A 21065-nucleotide genomic window follows, 5' to 3' on the forward strand; every position below is an offset into this window, starting at 1 on the left:
CAACATTTACGGATTGCAAAAAAAACTATGTGGATATACTATACAATCCAAAATTTGAAAGTTATGGATTGTCAGATGAAGAAACTAAGTTACATGAGCCTGGCAAAGTTCGTTGTCCAAATCATTTGACAACATTATACAAATAAGTGAATAAAATGTTAAAAGAAAAAATTTGTGTCCTTTTTCATTGCAGAGTGGTATAAACCTATTGTGACATCATCAGAGGGTGAAATCATCCGATATCAGATATCACCCTCAGATGACGTTGGTACTTTCATAACATGCATGGAGATCAATGGAAATAACATCCCAAGGTGTGTAAAGTTACTTAATATTTGTTTCAACGTAATAATAACTCAAGCAGAGAAAGAAGCAAAGCTGTAGAGTGGGATGAGTGCACGAAAAAGTTGTATAGTCATATGACTATCTTGTTTGTGACACCACATCACATACAAAAATCTGTATCTTCAATAATCTGCAGCTCTCATTTTTGACATGAATAAAAAAAATGATCATCTTACCGTTCTTTTTTATGATTATAATCGACAGCATAAACTATTTCTTCTTCTCCATCTTTAACAATCTTCCATATGGTACCTCCAATCATGTGACCAGCTGGTAGCGGCGTTATTTGTAAGCCATGGCCTTTACCCTTTAAAGTCACCGTCTGTGAGTATTTCAACTGGGTAATCTTATCAAATGCCAAGTCCACATCATCCAGCGTAAATAAATCAAAATCTGATGTATTGTGTTGAGACTAAAATGAAAGTAGACCTCTAATTATCAACATGACATTTTACAGGAATATATCCATAAACTAATACAGAAATGCTTTATGGGTAATTTTGAGAATAACCTATAACAGTATCTTTCAACTGACTTTCAGAGGAACATTTTTACGGTCTAAAATGGTTTCTAAATGGGTTTTGATTATTTTTAATCGATTTTGCAATCTTAGCACCAAGACTATGGCAAACAAAACACCGTTGAAATTTGAGACAAAAGCATGATTACTATGGTATATACATGTACATCTGCACAAATAGTGCTTCATAAAAATATCCCAATAGCTTCCTCGGCTACTATCAACAGCATTAAAGCCTCAACCATTTAACAAATGAAGTTATTTTAGGCTACTCACCTGGTACAAGTCATACATAAACATTTGTCCCATTTTATAAACAGGGATTGTGGCGTATATTGGACATGTTAAACCACATTTACCAATCAAATACGGTAACGCACCGAGGTGAATATTATCAGGATAGGACAATAATACAGCATCAATCTGATTTACATATCTGGAAAAAATAAAGAAAGAACATGTGTAAAATATATTATCAGATAGAAAAGAATGATAGCCGTTAAAGGCCTTATAGGAGCCACTATGCCTCAGTGAGTAAGACATTGGCTCTCTAACCTGGAGGTCCTGTGTTGGCCTGGATTGCCAAGTGTGGTTCCCCTTGTCAGAGGTGTAGGACAGTGCCAGTGGACCTGGCAGGAACAGTGTATAGTCGTTTGGATGGGATGGAAAACTGAGGCCCCTTGTACACATTGGCATGCACGTAAAAGAACCTGTGACAAGTTGGAATTTGAATTAGGAATTGGCTACAGAACTGCTGTCCATTATACCTGTAGCACACTAAATGGCATATGCCTGTCTTCATTAGCCCAGTCAGAGCAGTAAAGTAGGACGCTAAACCCCATTTCACTTTATAAGGCTTTAAAAACATATATTCAGGCTTTCAGATGCTGCCATACATGTACCATCTGTTTGCCTGTTACCGGTACTATTAGAAAAAAATATGTTTATTATTACCACAAGATGAAGAATCACTATCATTATATTACAATATTGTGTTCATAATGTGTGACCGTCCTGCAAAGTGCGGCAGTACAGATTTGACACTGGATGTCAAGCAGCAAATTATACATGTAGCAGATTTTGATAAAGTTACGCGGCCAACACAGAAGGAATTAGCCATTAAGTATTCAATTGGCTGTACTACAGTATCTAACATTTTAAAGATATATCCAAGTTTGCCGATAACTTTAAAAGTTAGTTAAATCTGCACATTGAAATGCTGCAAGTCAATTTTGCAATACAGCTACCCCAGAATAATGAGATAAATTAATTTAATAAAGGGGAATAAACAATGATTATGTAATTAGAACACAGAACGTCAACCTATAGCTTTAACTCTAAAACAAAACAAAAATACTTACCGTTTTAATTCTTTAATCATGGTCATATCAAAATTTTCACTCCAACCACAATCTAATAAAAATCTGAATTCATCAACTTGTAGAAGATAACATGGTGGAGATTCATCTAGAGCTCCAGAAAAAACATGAAGTTTTATTATTGATGTCATCTTGGTTCCTGATAACAATGCTAATTGGTACCTGAAAAAGAAATCAAACAAGAATCATGTTTACCATCTACAAAAATATTATTACATGGGGGTCTTATTTTAGCCATATATGGAGAAAACTTAATTCAACTGATCTGTCAATTTATGAGTCAAAACTTAAACTGTAAGTTTCAGAATATTCTTATAAAAATTGTGCTCTATTGCACTGACAGAAAATGTGATTGTAAATGTGAGTGTGTAAAAACATAAGTTTCAGACTTGACAGTTGACAGACATCTGTCGTAAAGAGCTACCAAAGAGTGAATTGATACTTTAATACTCCTACTTTAGACTAATTTCTACTTAGATGTCACCGTAGAACTCTAGCCTCTATTGTGCGGACAGAAAGGTTGATTACAATATTTATTCACATTCACATGATGGCGTATACAACATAATATTCTGAATTTGGAAGTGAACGGCATCTGTCATAAAGATAGGTTGCCAGGCAAAGAAACATATGCCCACAGCAGCTAAGTCATTCGGGGAGTCAACAAGGATTCTCTCATATTTTGTTCTTTTGTCAGAAATGAAAACATTTACAACACACTAAAATCTGATTACGACTACTAGTAACAACCCATGTGGCTTCTAGTTCTGTCCTATTCTAACATTTAGCATACAAAACATTTAATATCAATTGCCATAATCATCAGAAATAGTTGAAAATTGATAGGCTTCTTTGTCTCATGACCTTTATTAATGCTGTATAAATATATAGTCAATTGAATATTAACTTTAGCCTCCAGAGGGTCCACAAGAGTTTTCAAAGTGATCAAGGGCCAAAACTATGGCAGTAATTATTGGAAATCATTGAAAATCTATAGGATTCTTCGTCTTATGACCTTAAACACTGTGTATAAATTTAAAGTCAATTGGATATTAACTTTAACCTAGAGCTTCCACGATATTGGTAAAATCAAATATCGCGATATTTCCCAAAAAAACGACGATATATCACTATATCGCGATATTTTAGTTTTATTATAAAAAGCTAACGATATATCGCGATATATCACAATATCCCGATATTTTAGTTTTATTATAAAAGATGTGATTATATAAGTGTTAAAAACAGGTCAGTCCCTCCCCCCTTAGGGTACATTATCCCTGTTTCAAAAGCACAGACCGACAATTAAGTTCAAGGGTTACTCGTGCAATGTTTTTTAGGCTTTATTACTACTGTTCGATCAGCTTGAGCTTCGCAATGTTCAGCCATCTTTCAAAATGTTGAATAACATGTGGGTATGAGTAGACTCAAAGAACCAGACGTAATTTTTCCTATTCGGTACACTACAACGGCGCATAACTCTGGAGTTTGTCTAAATCTCAAATATCTAGACGCAATTTAGTTTTATTTACAAATAACATTTTACTTTTATTTAAATCGGCTTCAGTTTAAAAATTGGCAAAAAAAACCCCACCCAAACACACACACAAAATGATAGTTAACTAACAAACGGCATCATACATTAAATGATAATAACTGTTTCCCAACAGTGCCAATGATAAATTGACCGAAGACGGCGACAAGAAGATATTACGCCATGACTTACTTGGCTGGTTATTCGAGTGTTGCACAGCATTAGCGACGGGTTTGACATTATAATGACAAATTCCAACGGCAAGAGGGGAATGCCTCTATAAATTAAATAATAAATTTCAATTATATATTTATTTATCAAGTTTAATAATCGAGAAAACTACTAGACTAGTCATGTATTTAGTAGGCCTTGTCAATGAACAAGTGACAAGTCATCTGAGTCATCGATTGTGACGTAATGTTGTAAATTGTTTGATGTCAATCCCATCCCAAATACAGCACATAACATTGTGATTATATCGTGTAAAATACCGGTATATTGATAGAAAAACACACAATACGATATATCATTATACCGCGATTTTTTAGGTGGTTTATAAAATATCGGAATTCAAATTTTAATATTGCGATTTATCGAATTATCGAAAATATCGTCCAGCCCTAATGTGTTTATCTTGCCACGCTCATGGTTTTAAAAGTTAGAAATGAAACGAAGCTATTACAGTTAGCTCTGTACCCAAACCGCCAAAATCAAAAATTAAATCAAAGAGTGCAATCGAAATTTTTGCTCATGTTTGCTATTAAATAAACACGAAAGTCGAAACCAGTAATGAGTGTATTTTTACTTGGCTTTATATACCAATACATGTTTGTATAATACCATGTGGAATGCTACTTGTGACGTATATTTGCTGCGACATCCAAACTCATGTGCGCGGGACAACATTTTGCTCACTTCAGAAAATCTCACGGACGGTGCAGTCAGGTAGATAACTGTGTATGTTTATATAGAGCGAAGCTCTAAAGCATCGCACGAAGTGCGGTGCTTGCGCGAAGTGCGGTGCTTGAGCAAAGCGCTTTTCCGGTAACACAGGAGCATAACTAAAACTGTCACCACAGACTTTTGATTAAAAAAAAATTCAGACCGGAACCGGATACACTGGGCAAAAATGGCAATGCGCATGCCAACTTACCAAATCTCGCCCAAGCAAGATTATGCATCTAATAGAAACATTTTTATGACATGTTAATCAATGACGTCACATATTTCTGACGTCAATGAAAATAATTATCACACTTTAATGTTCTTTTGTTTTTAAAACAAAATTAATCATACAATTTAGATGTAAATTAAAATCAGTTCGAAAAACAAGATTATTTAACATTACTTTATCACTTGAGAAACTTAATTGCGAAGGTTTTATATTTAACAACAATCACATCAGCTTCGCTCTACTCAGGCAATGCCTGTTACATATTATAAGGACAATTAATTGACCATTGAACCACTCTACCTTGTAACCTTTTATTAGTTTAATAAGTCAGGCCGCTTTAAAATCAATTTTGGCAGTTATGGCTTAGGGCCGTTATGACGATTACATGTCATTTGGGACTCACGTCATTTGGGACTAAAAAAAATATGACCACGACATTTGGGACTCGGGTATACGACGTTTGGGACTTTGGTATAAGTCGTTTGGGACTCGGGATAATTTATTAGAAATAGGCCAATTCAAAACACGAAAGAAAATATTTATTAACATGAAACACGTGGTTAGTAAAAGGCTCAACCAAACGATAAAACATTAGTTGCACTTACGGTTCTTTGATAATCATCGTTCCTCATAATATATATATTTATTTAAAACGAATAATATGCTGATGAATTTATTTGAAATTGACCTACACAAAAAAACAAATAAATATTTACACAACATGCAATCTTTTTTACAAGCCCCTAGAAATTGTTAACGACAATCCGTTGGCAATACCAATCGATAAATTAGTGCGTACAAGGCAAAGTTTTTTTGTGGAAAATATAAGAAATCGCAACGATCAAAGCGGGATAATTAAAGCTGATTAACTGATAATCCCAATGTTATTGCAGTATGTTCAAAGAAACCTAACGGTTCTTTGGTGGATGAGGAAAAACGTGAGTTGTCAATCAATTGAATCATCAAGAATGGCGGCCGTGTGTTGATTGCAGTTATACCGTTTCACGAAAAAACATTAGCAGTGGACGGTCAATCAAGCTTGATTATTATTTGATAAAAGAAAAACAACGAAGTATTACTAAATATACACAAATTTTCAACAATATATTATTGTCAAGTTTTATACTCGCAGATAAAACAAAACAAAGGAGAACTAGCACTAGCAGAGTTAATCGAGGTCTCAACAATCACCGATCAAATAAATAAAACGAAAGACAACTAAGACAGCTGTTACTATATATCTCATAAATAAATAGTCCCAACTATCGCTTATATTGAGTCCCAAATGTCGTTTGTGTTGAGTCTCAATTGACGCCAATCAAGTCCCAAACGTCGTCAACTGAGTCCCAAATGTCGTTTATGTTGAGTCCCAAATGACGTGATACCGTTATGACCACATGACTACGATCACATTTCAATGTGGGCGAATAAAAACGAAATTAATTAACAATTTTTACATCACTTGAAAACCTTAATTATGAAGGTTTTATATATTTGACAACATGAGTTTATTTAGAGTTATGAAAGATGAATGAATAACAAGATATTTTGATCAAGATGAAGTAACAAATTCCCGCCCGACAGTCTAGTAGTTTATCTTTCGAGGTTAGCCTGTGCAAAGAAAAGGCAACATTTAGTGGAATAAAAAAAAGATTACCTATTCCTCTTCTTTCAAACCTAGTACATCCTTTTCTCATTCAATAATTTCTAGTTTCACAATGACTTAATGGAGGCCGCCATTTTACAAAAGGGAAATCACTCTTACAAGAACTTCCTGAAAACAAAGAAAGGGAATCCCCGGGATTCCCCAGAAACTTCCATGTCTGGATAAATGAGACTCTAGTCACATGGTCTGTTCCTTTGAAACCTGTTACGCCTTTAGGAGAAATAGATGTATTAAATGTGAATCAAATACAATACCATAGACATATTAAAAACTGAGAAATGGATCTGCTCTATGTTTCTACTGTTGCAGCGATTCTATTCAGTATTTTGGTGATAAGTCTACGATATTTGTCGTTATTAAGATGGATAAGTGGTCGTGCCTATGTGTTTAGCAAGGTATTATTATTTGTATACGAACTTTTACATCATTCATTTGTCTTGTTTATTGTGATGGGAAAAACTGGGTTATTTATAGAACGTAAATGGTAATTTAATTCACACACTGACAGCCCAATTTAGGTAATATTCGGTCTGGCTGCTGATGAATTCTAATATCATGGACTTAAATATATAAATGTACGTACACCAGCAGGTTGTGCAATTAATTATACACTGAGTTTATACTTTTCCATTGAATTCTTGAAGTTGAAATGCAAAAACCAGTTCCATCAGTAGGCCATACATGTAGATGTTGGCATATTTTGGATGCATTGTATTGTGTATTCATTGTATTGTGTATTCATTGTATTTGTGAACTAAATTTGAAACATGAAGGTTCAAGGTAGAGGTAAAAACATGTACATTTCTGAGAGAAAAAAAGGTAGATCTATTAAGATCTAAGGGAGAGGAGGAGAATTCCCCTTTATATTTATAAATTATAGCCCCAATTTATACTCCTAAATTCAATGAATTGTTGTAAGTTGATTAATTTGTCCTATAGTTGATTAACTGTGTCCTATAGTGTGACCGTGTACCCAATATACATGTATGTGGGATAATGGATCAAAAAGATTTCGCCTTTACGATGATCTAAACAAAATGGTTTCAATGTCTTAACTTAACAGCACTGTTAAATCGAAACTGAGTATATAGTTTGATTCTCAATAAGATTTCACTTCGACTTCAGGTCAATTTAGTAAAAAAAAGAAATCATGCCCACTGGCATTCTTTTGACAAATATATGAACTTAAATTATGCTTAGACAGCACAACCAACAGCATCATGTGCGATAAAAGTACTGGTATATTGATTGCAATTCATATTTGATAGAGAAAATAGCTGATCACAGTACAACTTGACAGGATTTTATTAAGGGACCAAGTCCTCTAAAATTACAATGTCAGTGTTTCTTGCTTTTCCCGGTTAGGGCCTATATCATAAATATTTATCATCGTAGATCAGCATATCATTCAAGTAGCTATAGATGCCAATCAAAATATAATTTACTTTCATTTATCAGGTTTTTATCATTTAATCATTAGATATTCGTATTATTACCGTAAGATGTGTTTAACCATTCAGAAGGGACCAAAAAAAACCCTAAACCCAACAAGGTCTATGCGTGTAAACATTTTTGTGCTTGTAAAAGATTTCTTGGCAGTTGGAAAGCCATTCTCCTACCAGAGAAATAACAATTATGTCTGTTTGAAAATGACCAAAGTATTGTGTGGAGAATAACGTAGGTTAAAGCCCATTATTACATTCTGCTCACAAACACTTTGAGCTAGGCTACAAATTGGGAGAGGGGGGTGGATGGCTGAATGGTTAGCGTGCGCACGCTGTATCATAAAGTCTGTCATTGAGTCGACTGGTGTGGTTTCGAATCCGCGGTTGTACGTGACAAGGAGTAGGGTCGCCTGTCCAACCTCGTGGGCTTTCTCCGGGTCCCCCGGTTTCCTCCCACTGCTAAAGACCCCTATGCACAAGCGAATTATTGAAATTAAACCATATGTTAGTCCCGAAATGACCTAGATTTGTGGAGTGGACGTTAAACCCCATTTCTCTCTCTCACAAATTGGGAGGGTAAGACACTGTACCATCAGTCTGAACCGTCAAGAGGATGGGTCATGTAGATGTAGCTGACATATTGATTCACTTTTGACATTTTGGGTTAAATTGTTTACACCTAGTGCACTTTTGAATTTGCTGTTATTTCTCACATGTAGTTATGTCTCACATGTAGAAATATTTACTGAACATTCTGCATGACTGCCTAATTGTTCAGTACTAACTACTAAGCTTTATACAGCTGCGCGTTGCACTGTACATGTATGTATGGCATAGGGCTGTACATTGTACATAAATAAAGAAACATTTCCATATTGGTTTAAACCTGTAAACAGTAACTATGGGTGGATCGAAACAAACATGACATAACATTTGAAAACTAATGGGAATGTTCAAGTGGTATTTCAGAGATCCACTTTATTTCTATCAATTAATCATTATGATATTTTTTTTAAAATGTATCACAGCGGTCCATATATTTGCGTAGAACTAGAAGCATTTGCCTTTTGTTAAATAGTAGATTTATAGTAATGATGTATGATTTTCATTTTTCTGAAAATAGGAAGTTTCTCACATCTTAATCCACGCTAATATGTACTCAGACTGATTATTTAACATATTTATTTAAGAAAAAAAAATAATCAAAATACCAATGCTAGATAATCTCCTGGCTTAGTTTCGGTCAGGTTGAAAACAGGCCTATCAATTCTGTCACAACAAATATAGATGGCAGCATTTTGTTACATAGCTCGATGAAATTTTAAATTCGTCATATCTTTTTAAATACTGAATGAAACTGAACCATTTTGGACTGATATTCCTATTAGAGATTCAGCTTTCAGAATATTGTAGTTTCATAGGAGTTCATTAGCACTATACTCATGCATGGTCTTTAAAATATTGATTATAATACTGATATCAAATTATCAAAAAGTAATTGCAACACGACGAACAAAATATTCCATAATTGCAATAGGGACACACTGACTTATTTAAACTTTCTAAGAGAATATGTTTACATGCAGATTAGGATAATAATAAGGTATAAGGACTAGGAGTGCTACATGTAGTTAATAAACAAATAACAACTAGAACTGCGATGCAGTAATGACAGGTTTCACCAGTGCCCCGTTACCCTTGAACATATGTCACTTCCGGTACCGATGAAACCATTAAACAGGTTTCCATATTAGCATTGCACACATCAAATAACATGTACGCAGAATCAACCAAATCCAGCAATATCAATTCATTGTATACATTTGTTACATGTAAGTGATACTGACAAAATTACATTACTTCTGGTGATAATGAAAATGTTAAATTAGTTTTATGAAATCAGAAATGGCATAAGGCATCACATGGAGAAAATTTTATGTAAATCGAATAATAATTGCCACTTTTATAGACCAAAAACCTTGAAAAGTGACTTGTATAAAACCGTCTATTTCTCTGCAACCGTACAAGTTAGAAACCATTTTCTGGTATCTGTATGATCGTATGGGTTTAATCTATTTGTTGATTGGAATCAAATATCATAATTTTAAAAACATTACAAATTAGACTCATTTGAATAAAATATCTGTTTTGAAGGCTAAAAATACAGTTTTTGCCAAAATGACGTTACTTCCGGTGATAAGGAAAATCTTAAATTACTTGTATGACATTGTAAATGGCATTAGGTATCACACAGTGAAATTTTTTATGAAAATCGAATAATAATTGACACTTTTAGGGACCAAAAACCTTAAAAAGTTGCCTGTTGAAAATCGTCTATTTCTCCGCAACTGAACAAGTTAGAAACCATTTTGTGATATCTATATGATCGTATGGGTTCATTCTATTGGTTGATTGGGATCAAATATCAAAATTTTAAAAAAATAACAAATATGACTCATTTGAATAAAATACTGGTTTTGAAGGCTATAAATACAATTTTTGCCCAAATTACGTCATTTACGGTGACATTGGAAATGTTTAATTGGTTTGACCTTGTTAAAATTGACATTACGCATCAAATGGTGTCACTTTTATGAACATCGAATAATAATTGACTCTTTTACAGGCAAACTAGCGTAAAGGGTGACTCATGCAAAATTGCCCATTTCTCGGCAACTGCTCATATTACAAACTAATTTTCACATACATTCTCTTCGTATGGATTATTGCTACTAGTTTATGAAAGTTTCGAAAAAATATATTAAAATATGAAAAGCCTGAATGGGTTGTGAATAGCTCATTTTTTCACCCTTTTTCGCCTTTAAATCGAAATAGTCCGAAAACGAATTAAAAATTAAAAAAACTGAGCGCGATGATTTTTGCGCCTTAACAGGGCACACCCTTTCAGTCATACCAGATTTGAAAAAAATAATATTTGCTTTCAAAAAGTGGTACCGAACTGTCAGATTTGCAGTTTTTGCTAAATTTACGTCACTTACGCTATCGAACGGAAAATGTACCGGTAAAGAAAAAATGACATTTTGGACCACGGAGCATATGAACTTTGTTTTATACAAATCAAACAATAAATAATTAATCCAGGACTGAAAAACTGAATTAGCCAATGGGGGCCAAGGAAAAATACGGTGACAAAAAATGTTGCCATTTTTGGTCAAATCAGATGACTCTTTAACCCTAGGCAAAATACCACATAAAAATATTCATTAATAAAAAAGTTTTTCGTAAAAATTTAAATTTTCAAAATTTGGCGCCTTATATCTCCGAAGATTCGTCGAAAATAAAAAATGTAAAGAACTGTAGCTATGTGCCTTGTCTCCGGCTATGTCAAAATGTATCAAATATTACAATCCGACAATTATTGATAACATTACGGCAAAATTTCGAAAAACGACAACTTCGGTGATTTCGGACATTTTTGTCATTGTCGCAGAACGTTTCAAATAGCTTTAAAATTTAAGTCTTTCCCAGTAAAACCGAAGACATCGAATCAATACGACAAGTAGTTTCTGAGATATGCTCAAGTGGAAAAATAATAATAATAACTAGACCTGCAAGCAGCACTGAACCGGCTTTCAGGAATTAGACAGGAAGTGTGTCATACAATAGCCCATTTATCGAGCTACCAAACGATACTTTAGATGTTTTGATCCGGTCACACCCGACGGTGAAATCCGGATTGTTGCAAGAGTACCGATTTTTTACTGTCTTTTTAAAAAAAAAATAATATCAAATATTTTGTTGACTACTTCCAATTTACGGATCATTATCGGGATAGATTTAACAAGTTTAATGGGAACTTAACTTCCTGTACCAGAAGTTTCAGAAAGATCCATTGGACAGTTTTACCTCCCTTATACCATTAGAAGCAGATTTACAGATATAACGATTTTTCGTCCTTTTTCAAAGATTGTGGCCCTTTTGGACCATTTATACAATATTGAGGCTTTTAAATTTGGATTTACACCATAGACCACCGTTAGGACTCTAAGTAACATAGGTTTTAGAAAGGAAATAAGAGAAGTTTTCGAAATAAAAGCGTCTGAATAGGCTCCAAAAAGGAAAATAATAGATTTTCAGCGTTCCATTATATATTGCCTAACCCTCGAATTTTTACCATTTAGGTGTCATACGATCGTCCATTGTTCGGGCTCTCCAGTGACTCTTTAGTTGTTTTGATTCGGTGAAATATTACGTAGTAATAACTCTTTTCGCAAATCACCATTTTTTTTTCCTTTTTATGTTTTTTTCTTCTCAATATATCGGATATTTTTTCGACTACTTCCGGTTTTTGGAAAATTGTCGGGATAGTTTTAACAAGTTGTTTGGTTACCTATCCTTCTGTACAGGAAGTTTCAGAAAAATCCATTTAGCTGTTTTCCAAAGAAAGAAAAATAGAAGAGCATTTTCAGTAATTTAAGGATTTTTCAACTTTTTTCCAAGATTGAGGCTCTTTTTGGACCACTTATATTATTTCAATGCTTTTATTTTTGGACTCACGCCATAGTCCAACGATAGGACTCTAAGTAAAAGAAGTTTAAGAAAAATCGTAGTTTTCGTTTTCGAGAAAATGGCGTCTCAAAATGCTCCAAAACGGAAAATACTAGATTTTCGGCGTACCATAAATTATTTTCTAGCCATCTAAATCGTATCATTCAGATGTCATATGATAGTCCATTCATGGGGCTATCCAGCGATACTTTAGGTCTTTTGGCCTGCTAACATCTGATGGAGAAATCAAGTTTTTCGCAAGAGCGCTATTTTTTTAAACCTTTTTTGCATACTACCGGTATGGAGATTATTGTCGGGATAGTTTTAATAAGCGAATTGGCTTATCAAATAGCCACAGGGCTATGTAATGATCTATTACATTGTCTGATCAGATAAAATGCCCCTGGGAAATCCTATGTTCAATAGTGCCAAAAATGCAAAAATGGCAATATATCGAAAATTAAATTTAAATATTTCAATACATATAATACATCGTTAGAATCATAATTACGTCAGCTATATGTAACTTTTTTGTAAAAAATTGTTTAAATAATAAAGTAATAGAGCATTTTCCAAAATTTCATGATTTTTCAACTTTTTTCGATTTTCAGTACGTTATTTTACCTATTCCAGAAATTTCAATGTCTTATTGGACGGATTCATGCACAAGACTACCAGAGGGACTCTCGATAGGGAAAGTTTAAAAAAAATCCTTGGAGCAGTTTTCGAGATACAGACGTCCAAAAACGCTCCAAATCAGAAAATACCTGATTTTCAGCATGTCATATTTTGCTGCCCTCTCATAGGATCTGTGTGAAATGGGTATCATATGACGGTCAAATCCGCGGTTCACCCAACAATACCTTAATTTCTTTAATCCGTTGATATCGCATGGAGAAATCACGTTTTTCCCAAAAGCACCCATTTTTTGCGTTTTCTTCAAAATATCAGACAATTTTTCGACCACTTCCGGTTTAAGGATTCTTGTCGAAATAGTTTTATCAGTTGGTTTTGGACTATAACTTCATGTTCCATAAGTTTCAGAAACGTCAATTCTGCCGTAAAACGAAATTCGGGCACACAAAATGGGCGATAAAGGGTGATAACTTTGAATGAAAGTTATATTACTGGAATCGGATTGCCTTCAGCAATCCAAAAATATAGGTCAAATTTTGAAAAATTACAAAAATTGTCTCCTAAACAACGTATTTTCAAATTTCGAACGACAAAAGCCATAGATGAATGTTCGAAATTGAAAAATGTGAGATAGCCATTGTCTCAGAAAAGATTCTGGGTTTCCAAAAATGTGAATTGTTTTTAAATAGGTAAAGAATTGGCGAAACCACGGCCAATTTTTGATTTATTGCTACCGTTCAAAATTCGGCCACTTCCGGTCTGCGCAGAAGTTTCAAAAATACTTTTTCGAGTAACCACACCACATGGTTTCCCGAGAGAAAATTGAACCCCAGATCGATATCTGTTTTCGATCATGGAGAAAAAGGCTCCCGCGGTAAATAATAATAATAACTAGACCTGCAAGCAGCACTGAACCGGCTTTCAGAAATCAGACAGGAAGTGTGTCATACAATAGCCCATTCATCGAGCTGCTAAACGATACTTTAGGTGTTTTAATCCGGTCACACCCGACCGTGAAATCACGATTATTGCAAGAGCACCGATTTTAACTGGTTTTTTTTTTTTAATATCAAATATACTATTCAAAAAAAGTAGGGGATATTTGATTTTTAAGTGTTATTAAAGTCACCTAATGAAACTGACGAAGAAACAAATGACAAAATGAAATGAAGTTCACATTCATCGATTTATTCCAAATGATCGTTAGACTAAGTAAGGCACAGACTGACCATTATAAGGGTAAAATGATACCCGGGGTCAAACAGCAAAGTTACCACAGCATCACAACCAAGTCAGTAACGGGTAAATCCTCCTCTGTTTGCCAAACAAGCATTGATCCGACGTGGCATACTCCTAATGAGACGTCTAAGGTCATTTTGGTCCAGATTGTCCCATTCCTGTTGCAACGCAGCAGCAAGTTCTTGGACATTGGCAGGACGTTGTTGACGTTGACGTAACCTCTGTCCAAGCATGTCCCAGACATGCTCGATGGGGGAGAGGTCGGGACTCAGTGCTGGCCAAGGTAATGTGGTGATGTTCTGTTGTTGGAGGTAACCTGTAACGATCCTGGCCCTGTGACATCTTGCGTTGTCATCCTGGAAGATGAAACGGCGGCCATGACGTCGTGCGAACGGCACAACATGGACTGTCAAGATGTTGTCCCGGTAGTACTGGCCTGTAACACGCCCTGCAACAACATGTAAAGCCGTTCTTCCAGCAACAGTGATGCCTCCCCACACCATAACAGAACCACCCCCAAATCGATCATGTCTGATGACGTTAACGGCTTGGAAGCGCTCGTTTCGACGACGCCACACCCTCCTACGTCTGTCCAAAAAATCAACAGTGAACCTTGACTCATCTGAAAACATCACATTGCTCCAGCGTCGATTATCCCAGTGTTGACGATCCCTACACCAACGACGTCTTGCCTGAATGTGATGATCTCTCAAACAAGGGATCACGCGAGGACGTCGGGCGCGAAGGTGACCCCTATGCAGTCGATTCCGAATCGTCTGGTCACTCACTCTCACACCAGTGTCTGTTTGAAGACGAGCGCTGATCTGATTTGCTGTGATGACACGATTTCTCAAGGCCAAGGTACGGATAAATCGATCCTGGGTTTGAGTTGTCGCCCTTGGTCGACCTGAGCGTGGTCTGTCCTGTACAGATTGTGTATCACGGTATCTGGACCATAGCCTGCTTATGACAGACTGAGAAACATTCATCGTCCGCGCCACAACCGCCTGTGTTGTACCGATCTGTAGCATGCCAAGGGCACGTAACCTTTCATTTTGGGTAAGCCGACGCATATCAAAATTTGTTTTCTGGTCACTAAAACAATTAAACTGATGTTTCCACCCTGGAATTCAATGCCACAATGACTGTAACATTCAAAGTCAGAGTCGTGCAAATCTTGGGTTGGACCCCCATGATGATCCCAAGCATCACCTGCATTCCACGCGGTAGCTATTGGTGCGTTTGGGCGTCACATGTAACTGGAAATGTTTCTTCTGTTAGGTTCTATAGTGACTTTTTTCGTAGTCATTTGCATATTTTAGTATTATGCCCCCAAAATCAAATATCCCCTACTTTTTTTGAATAGTATATATTTATATGACTACGGTTTCACCGGTGCCACGTTACCCTAAACATATGTCACTTCCGGTACCAATGAAACCATTAAACAGGTTTCCACATAAGCATTGCACACATCAAATAAAATGGACGCTGAATCAACCAAATCCAGCAATATCAATTCATTTTATACATTTGTTACATGTAAGTGTACAGTATTTCCGGTGATAATGAAAATGTCCAATTAGTTTTATGAAATCAGAAATGGCATAAGGCATCACATGGTGAAAATTTTATATAAATCGAATAATAATTGCCACTTTTATAGACCAAAAACCTTGAAAAGTGACTTGTATAAAACCGTCTATTTCTCTGCAACCGTACAAGTTAGAAACCATTTTCTGGTATCTGTATGATCGTATGGGTTTAATCTATTTGTTGATTGGAATCAAATATCATAATTTTAAAAACATTACAAATTAGACTCATTTGAATAAAATATCTGTTTTGAAGGCTAAAAATACAGTTTTTGCCAAAATGACGTTACTTCCGGTGATAAGGAAAATCTTAAATTACTTGTATGACATTGTAAATGGCATTAGGTATCACACAGTGAAATTTTTTATGAAAATCGAATAATAATTGACACTTTTATGGACCAAAAACCTTGAAAAATGAAATGTTGAAAATCGCCTATTTCTCCGCAACTGAACAAGTTAGAAACAATTTTGTGAAATCTATATGACCTTGTGGATTATATTAATATGTGAATGTAAACAAAAAATTAAAATTATTAATACATATTAAATAATTCTTGTTTGAAAAAAATATTGATTTTAAAAGATAAAAATGCACTTTTTGACAAAATGTCGTCACTGCCGGTGTCAATTTTAAATTGTAATCAATTTGATACGACGCATACTTGCTTTTTGAATCAAATGGTGTCACTTTTGTGAAAATCCAATAATAATTGACTATTTTACAGGCAAAATAACGAAAATAGTGACTTATGCAAAATTGCTCATTTCTAGGTAACTGCTTATATTACAAACTAATTTTAACATACATTTTCTTCGTATAGATTATAGCTACAAGTTTATAAAAGTTACGTAGAAATATCTGAAAATCTGAAAAGCCTGAATGGGTTGTAAATAGGTCAATTTTACACCTTTTTTCACCTCTTAATCGAATTTGCTCGAAAATGAAATCGAAATTAAAAAAACTGTTCCCAACATTTTGTGCGCCTTTAAAGGGCACACTCTTTTAGTTATATCAGTTTTTTAAAAAAATAATATTTGCTTTCGAAAAATGGTACCTAACTGTCAAAATTGTAGTTTTTGGTAAAATTAAGCCACTTCCGGTGCAGACAGATAACTCTATTGGTAACAAAAAAAATGACAATTGAGACAATGGAGTATGTGAACTTTGTTTTATACAAATTGAGCAATAAATAATTAATCTAGGACTGAAAAACTGAATTAGCCAATGGCGGCCAAGGAAAATTACTGAGACAAAAAAAATCACATTTTTGCCCAAGTCAGTTGACTCGTTAATTTTGTGTAAAACACGACTAAAAAATATTCATTAATAAAAAAGTTTTTTGTAAAAATTTAAATTTTCAAATTTCGAACGACAAAAGCCATAGATGAATGTTCGAAATTGAAAAATGTGAGATAGCCATTGTCTCGGAAAAGATTCGGGGTTTCCAAAAATGTGAATTGTTTTAAAGTAGGTAAAGAATTTGCGAAACCACGGCCGATTTTTGATTTATTGCTACCGTTCAAAATTCGGCCACTTCCGGTCTGCGCAGAAGTTTCAAAAGTACTTTATCGAGTAACCACCACATGGTTTCCCGAGAGAAAATTGAACCCTAGATCGATATCTGTTTTCGATCATGGAGAAATAGGCTCCCGCGGTAAATAATAATAATAATAATAATAATAATAATTTTAGTAATCTCAATAGGCTTTCTGACGAAAGTCTGAAAGCCTAATAATAATAATAATAATAATAATAATTTTAGTAATCTCAATAGGCTTTCAGACGAAAGTCTGAAAGCCTAATAATAATTTTAGTAATCTCAAAAGGCTTTCAGACGAAAGTCTGAAAGCCTAATGACAATAATAATCCGAACAAAAACAATAGTGTTTCACACTGGCTACCCAGTGTGAAACCCTAATAAACTCTTACAGAGGTTATTGCCACTTGTATAACAGGTGGAGTTCTACATGTATGACAACCCTAACACTATACTATAGGCTTTTCTATACTTCTCTAAACTGGGACATATAAAATTTATTCAGTGTTAGTGTGTATAAATTATACACAGGTCATTAACACATCATTAAGGAATTGATTTATTTTATTACATATTTACTGTTTATTCTCTGTAATGTAATGTATTTAAGATAACAATACTATATTTTCAGAGTAATTATGATTTATTTGACAAGATGAATCACCAATTGTATTAAATAAAATACCACAGTCATGTAAGCCAGATAGTGTACTCCCATTTACAATTGGGATGTACAGTAAAAATATAATAGATATGCATGTATATATAGTAATGTGTAGATCATGGCAAAAAATAGTTTTAAATTGTAGTAAACTGTGTATATTATCTTATTAATGAAAATAGAGACAATGAATTAAAACATGTTATACGTGTAGTATATAATTATGGTAAGCTTCTCAATCAAATCAAATGAACTGGTTTGCAAATAATACCACATATTAGTATTACTTTGTATATTCTACATATTCATTTGTAAAGTTTTCTAAATGAGCACTATAAATCTGCTTTCAGAAAATAATTTTAGGTGGACCAGGCTCTAGTACACCCTAGCAATCAATGTCTGGTTCACCTTAATTTCAAATTAAACTTCCAAACGGTTGACTGCTTTTTCCATTAGCCAAGTGGATATTAGTTTATTTTTTTATAAAATTGATAAGATGTCAGTAAACTGCCAGATGAATCAGCTATAAATAAACTCCCAACAGCTGTTTGAAAATTATCAAGGTTTACATGAAATCCATTTAATAGTTTGCATCTAGAGTAATTTTATCAGAAGTGGTTTAATTAAAATAATTGTACTTTTATTTAGCCATAAAGCAGTTTAGAATATAGTAGAACTATGTGTACTATTCTATATTATATTATACTATACTATACTATATAATGTGTGTGTGGGGGGGAGCAGATTGGTTAGCGTTTGCACGTTGCATCATAAAGTCTGTCATTGAGTCAAGTGGTGTGGTTTCAATTCCTCACTAGTACCTGACAAGGAGTAGGGTGACCTGTCCAGTGTCCAACCTAGTGGGTTTTCTCTGGGTCCTCCGATTTCCTCCCACTGCTACGTACAGACCCCTACGCACAAGCAAATTATTGTAATAAAATTGAAACATGTGTTAGTCCCGAAATGACCTGGTTTATGTTGAGTAGATGTTAAACCACATCTCTCTCTCTCTCTCTCTCTCTCTCTCTTCGTGTATAATGTGAGTGTCATTATTGGACACCAATTTCACTATTTTATTAAAGCACTAGACCTACATGTACTTTTTTCGTGTTTTCACCCATTTTCTGTATATTACTCTTTCATATGTAAATAACTTGATAAACCTGTCCATAATACTATGTATTAGACATTAAACAACAACCTATGTAAGGTAATAAACTGTTAAATTATATTGTCCCCCGCCTTTCGAAGAAAGCAGGGGACTATTAAAATGGGTCTGTCTGTCCATCCATCACTCTTTTTGGGACACAATAACTCTCCCTCTAATTGAGCTAGAATGTTCAAACTTGGTGTAGGTGTTTATTGGGTGAATGCCTTGGTGGGGTTTGAAGATGAGCATTTTCTGCGTAGGGTAAGCAATTTGATTGGTTGATGCTTTGGGACACAATAACTTTAGCTCTAATTAAGTGGTGAAACTTGGTGTATAGTTTCATTACATCAATACCTTGACTAAGTTCAATAATGAGCATTTTCTGCTTAGGGTAAGCAGAGCGATAAAGAATTTGAATAGTTGAGACTTTTGGAACACAATAACTCTCCTTCTAATTGGGATAGGATCTTCAAACGTTGTGTAGGTGTCTATTAGGTGAATGCCTTGGCAGAGTACGATCATGCGCGTTTTCCACTAAGCAGAGATAAGCAATTTGGTTGAGACTTTGGAAAATGATAACTTTGGTTCTAATTGGGTGAGAGTGATGGAACTGAGTATAGATTCATTATATCAATATCTTATTTGACTAAGTTCGATGAGGAGAATTTTCTGCATAGGCTAAGCAATTTGACTGGTAGAATGTTTAAACTTGATGTTCATTAGGTGAATGTCTTGACTGAATTCAGGGATTAACATTTTCTGCTAAATCTAAGCAGAGGTAAGTAATTTCATTTGTCGATGCTTTGATTCTAACTGATGAAGAGTGATGAAACTTAATGTATAGTTTCACACCAGGGCCCTGTTTCACAAAAACTTATACTAAAATCATTAAAATAGATTTTAACTAAAATCAAAATGAAATTTTAAATTTTAAGCGTTTCACGAAGATCGATTGTAACTTAAAATGCAATTTGAATAGATTTTAGTTAAAATTGCTTTCGCTCTCGCACAGTGCACAATTCCAGTGAGGGCACATAGGGTGTGAGTGTACACGCTTCGGAACTGAAAACTGTTGCCAGGTTGAACTAACCGTTACAATACCAATGAGGGGGTTTCATACGTTGTAACAATGTCTGCACATGGTCAGTCAATCGTAGAGAGATGAAATAAATAAGTTTTTTACATGTTTTTTGTTTTGAAATGTATCAGTTGGTTGGCCTTGAACTTGCATGTTGCTTTCGTGACCTTGGCATTTGATTTACTCGCAGGCTTCAATGGAAATAATGTGTATCGATAAACTAAATCGCTTGAATTTCGTAGTTTTATGGTATTTTAGATAACAGAAACTACTGAGAAATTGTCACAAACATGTGATATTTCTGACTCAAACGATTAATCTAGACTAAACTATTGTCGATTTTTAAAAGTATTTAATAACTTTTAAATTAATACACGAAATAACCAATGTCCCGGCGATGCCTAGATTTGAAATGTCAGTCCCATGGACCCTTTCAATACTAATTTGAAAATGCCAAAGTGCCACACTCCTTATTGGATAATGCCTATCTATTCCCAATATAAAATACCCTTGGCTCCGATATAAATCATCATAACCCCAAAGCCATAAATACTTTGCATATGTTCCCGGCTTGGTTCCCCCTTGTCAGTGAT

At 34.6% G+C, this 21065-nt stretch overlaps 2 protein-coding genes across 3 annotated transcripts in view; one reads left to right on the forward strand and one right to left on the reverse strand.

The window, feature by feature from the left end:
* LOC126822502 (cleavage and polyadenylation specificity factor subunit 2) overlaps nucleotides 1-6729 on the reverse strand; it is an 82459-nt gene extending 75730 nt beyond the window's left edge. The window contains exons 1-4 of the mRNA XM_050551435.1: nucleotides 6610-6729; nucleotides 2227-2406; nucleotides 1142-1301; nucleotides 522-757 (exon numbers count right to left, since the gene is read on the reverse strand). Coding sequence (XP_050407392.1) covers nucleotides 522-757; nucleotides 1142-1301; nucleotides 2227-2375 — 545 coding nt within the window. The 5' untranslated portion in view covers nucleotides 2376-2406; nucleotides 6610-6729. The remainder of the gene's footprint in view (nucleotides 1-521; nucleotides 758-1141; nucleotides 1302-2226; nucleotides 2407-6609) is intronic.
* A 61-nt stretch (nucleotides 6730-6790) lies between these two features.
* The window catches only part of LOC126822503 (uncharacterized), a 33847-nt gene continuing 19572 nt past the window's right edge, over nucleotides 6791-21065 (forward strand). For both annotated transcript variants that reach the window (XM_050551441.1, XM_050551442.1), the window contains exon 1: nucleotides 6791-7013. In XM_050551441.1, coding sequence (XP_050407398.1) covers nucleotides 6897-7013 — 117 coding nt within the window. In that variant the 5' untranslated portion in view covers nucleotides 6791-6896. The remainder of the gene's footprint in view (nucleotides 7014-21065) is intronic.

The sequence above is a fragment of the Patella vulgata genome, chromosome 5, assembly GCF_932274485.2.
Source record: "Patella vulgata chromosome 5, xgPatVulg1.2, whole genome shotgun sequence".
In the NCBI taxonomy this organism is placed as follows: domain Eukaryota; kingdom Metazoa; phylum Mollusca; class Gastropoda; family Patellidae; genus Patella; species Patella vulgata.